Here is a 2,500-nt window from a genome sequence, read left to right on the forward strand (position 1 = left end):
ATGCACTTACCAATGTGTGATTTCTGTTCACACTGAGAATCATATCATGTACTGTGTGAACATGCGTCTCAGATGAGTATGTGCGCTAGTTTGTGTGTGTGTGTGTGTGTGTGTGCTCGCGTCTCATATGAGTATGTGCACGGAGAGTTTGTGTGTGTTCCGTCTCATTGAGTTTGTGTGTGTGTGTGTGTGTGCTCGCATCAGTATGTGCGTGGAGAGTTTATGTGCGCACGCGCGTCTCATATGAGTGTGTGCGCGCATGTCTCATATGTGCGTGGAGAGTTTGTGTGTGCGTGTGTGTGTGTGTGTGCTCGCGTCAGTATGTGCGTGGAGAGTTTATGTGCGCGCGCGCGTCTCATATGAGTGTGTGCGCGCATGTCTCATATGTGCGTGGAGAGTTTGTATGTGCGCGCATCTCGTGTGTGTAGAGTTTGCGTGTATGTGCGTGAGCGACTTTAGGTGTGTCGTTGTGCAGAGAGAGAGAGAGAGGAACGAGCGAGAGGAAGTGCTTGCGCTACGGCGCTCTGCAATCAAATACGATTGTAAATAGTCTCAAACAGGCTTTTACACACCTGCTCTAACTCGCTCTGGCTGGTTACTCCATAGACAGTGCGTTACACGCGCTTGCTAACTGGAACTGGGCGCGTTCGTGACGTTCAACTTCCGGTATAAAATGTTTTACAAAATAAAATAATGCTTTTTTTTAAAAAATAAATAAAAAATCGATTTTTGAAGATTTAATAATCGATTCATACTCGTCCATAACATATTCGCGATTAATCAATAATCGATTTTTTTCACCACCCCTAATTCTGAAAGTCTTGGTTTGATGCATATACCATATTCATTTATTACAATATGACTGTAGTAATTCATATTTTGCTGGAATCTTTCTGTACTGTGATCAAGTTGTGTGACATCATTCAGAAACTCAGAAACAGTCAAACCACCGTAAGGCAACTATTGAACTTTTCCCAGCTAAAAAATCTACTTTCCCCCCAAATATGGCTTGAATTGATTCCATAATTATTACTGTTTTGTGAGCAATAAATTAATCAGCAAGAAGCAAAAAAACAAAAAAAACTTAAAACAGCTCAAAGCCCTTTGATACGAAACTATACGGCTACTGATAAAAGTGTTTAGTAACGTCCAGTTTGGTCATCTTAGTACATTAATCAAATAAAAATAAACTATTCAATACAATTTCCAGACGTTTACATTAGAAAAACATTTAATAAGTGAAACGCTGATCTGCAACGAGACCTGATAAACTGAAGCTCTGGCGCCGGGTCCGTGTCTTCATCATCCGCACTGAAGAACTGAAGAACACACACCGTCTGAAGGGTTTAGTTACTCGGATCGGGTCGTAAGGCTTCAGAACGCTCCAGAATCATCACAGACGTCATTGCATGTTCAGTTTGTTCCTGATTCTCTCCTGAAGTGAATCCATGAAGTGATGTGTGCCGTCCACACACACTCAGAACACGGGTCATGACTGACAGATTAACCCTCACAGCGCCCCGATGGTCTCGATGCCCTTCAGCACGTCGTACATCTCTGTGGGCAGAATGGCGTAGGATGAGCCCGGTGCGGTGTCCTTCTGGTCCCGGCTCACGGTGTCCTTCTGGACCCGGCTCACGGTGTCCTTCTGGTCCCGGCTCACGGTGTCCTTCTGGACCCGGCTCACGGTGTCCTTCTGGTCCCGGCTCACGGTGTCCTTCTGGTCCCGGCTCACGGTGTCCTTCTGGTCCCGGCTCACGGTGTCCTTCTGGACCCGGCTCACGGTGTCCTTCTGGTCCCGGCTCACGGTGTCCTTCTGGTCCCGGCTCACGGTGTCCTTCTGGACCCGGCTCATGGTTCTGAACCGCTCCAGCTCCCGCTCCTGACGCCTGCACTTCTGCTGGACCGTCTTCAGTCTCTTGCGCAGCTTCTCCGTCTGCTCCTGCAGCTGCTCGACCCGTCTCTTCTGCTGACCCGTGTCCTCCACCGTGTAGTTGTGGTCGCAGGACACGCAGGCGCTGAGGTGGGGCTCCCGGACCGGCTCCGGGTCGGCGGTGGACCGGTCCGGTTCAGACGGAAGCACTGGCGTCTCCTCGGCATCAGAGAGAGAGAGGCTGAGAGGAAAGTCCAGGTCCGGGCTGAAGGAGTCCTCCAGAGACGGTGCCTGTGGGGTCAAAGGTCATAGGGGCTTTTTATTTGCATGCAATATTTCTGAGAGGCTTTATTCACCTGATAAAAATACTGAGATGCCTCCTTTATGAGTGTGATCTTTCGCACTGAGGAATGATGATGAGGTACCTGTAGTTTGCTGAAGCTGAAGAGCGAGGGCACGGCGTTGTCCTTCAGCACACGGTTGTTGCACTGGCGTTTGAAGCAGTCTCGGCTGAAGTGCTGAGAGCAGATGTTGCTGTACTTCGTGGGCTTGAAGTTTCTTCTCTTCATGGCGGAAACCCATTTTCCACAGATGTCCGGCCGGGCCAGAGGAAACCTGTCATACACA

At 49.0% G+C, this 2,500-nt stretch overlaps 1 protein-coding gene across 3 annotated transcripts in view; it reads right to left on the minus strand.

Annotated features, from left to right (window-relative positions):
• Positions 1–825: 825 nt before the first annotated feature.
• The window catches only part of thap1 (THAP domain containing, apoptosis associated protein 1), a 2,829-nt gene continuing 1,154 nt past the window's right edge, over positions 826–2,500 (minus strand). The window contains exons 2-4 of one of the 3 annotated variants that reach the window (XM_077232185.1): positions 2,299–2,488; positions 1,664–2,164; positions 826–1,597 (exon numbers count right to left, since the gene is read on the minus strand). In XM_077232185.1, coding sequence (XP_077088300.1) covers positions 1,511–1,597; positions 1,664–2,164; positions 2,299–2,488 — 778 coding nt within the window. In that variant the 3' untranslated portion in view covers positions 826–1,510. Of the gene's footprint in view, positions 2,165–2,298; positions 2,489–2,500 lie in introns of all 3 variants that reach the window. The other 2 variants (XM_077232186.1, XM_077232184.1) reach the window with 2 other exon arrangements.

The sequence above is a fragment of the Siphateles boraxobius genome, unplaced genomic scaffold, assembly GCF_051911475.1.
Source record: "Siphateles boraxobius isolate OS27281-9 unplaced genomic scaffold, OSU_SipBor_1 168, whole genome shotgun sequence".
In the NCBI taxonomy this organism is placed as follows: domain Eukaryota; kingdom Metazoa; phylum Chordata; class Actinopteri; order Cypriniformes; family Leuciscidae; genus Siphateles; species Siphateles boraxobius.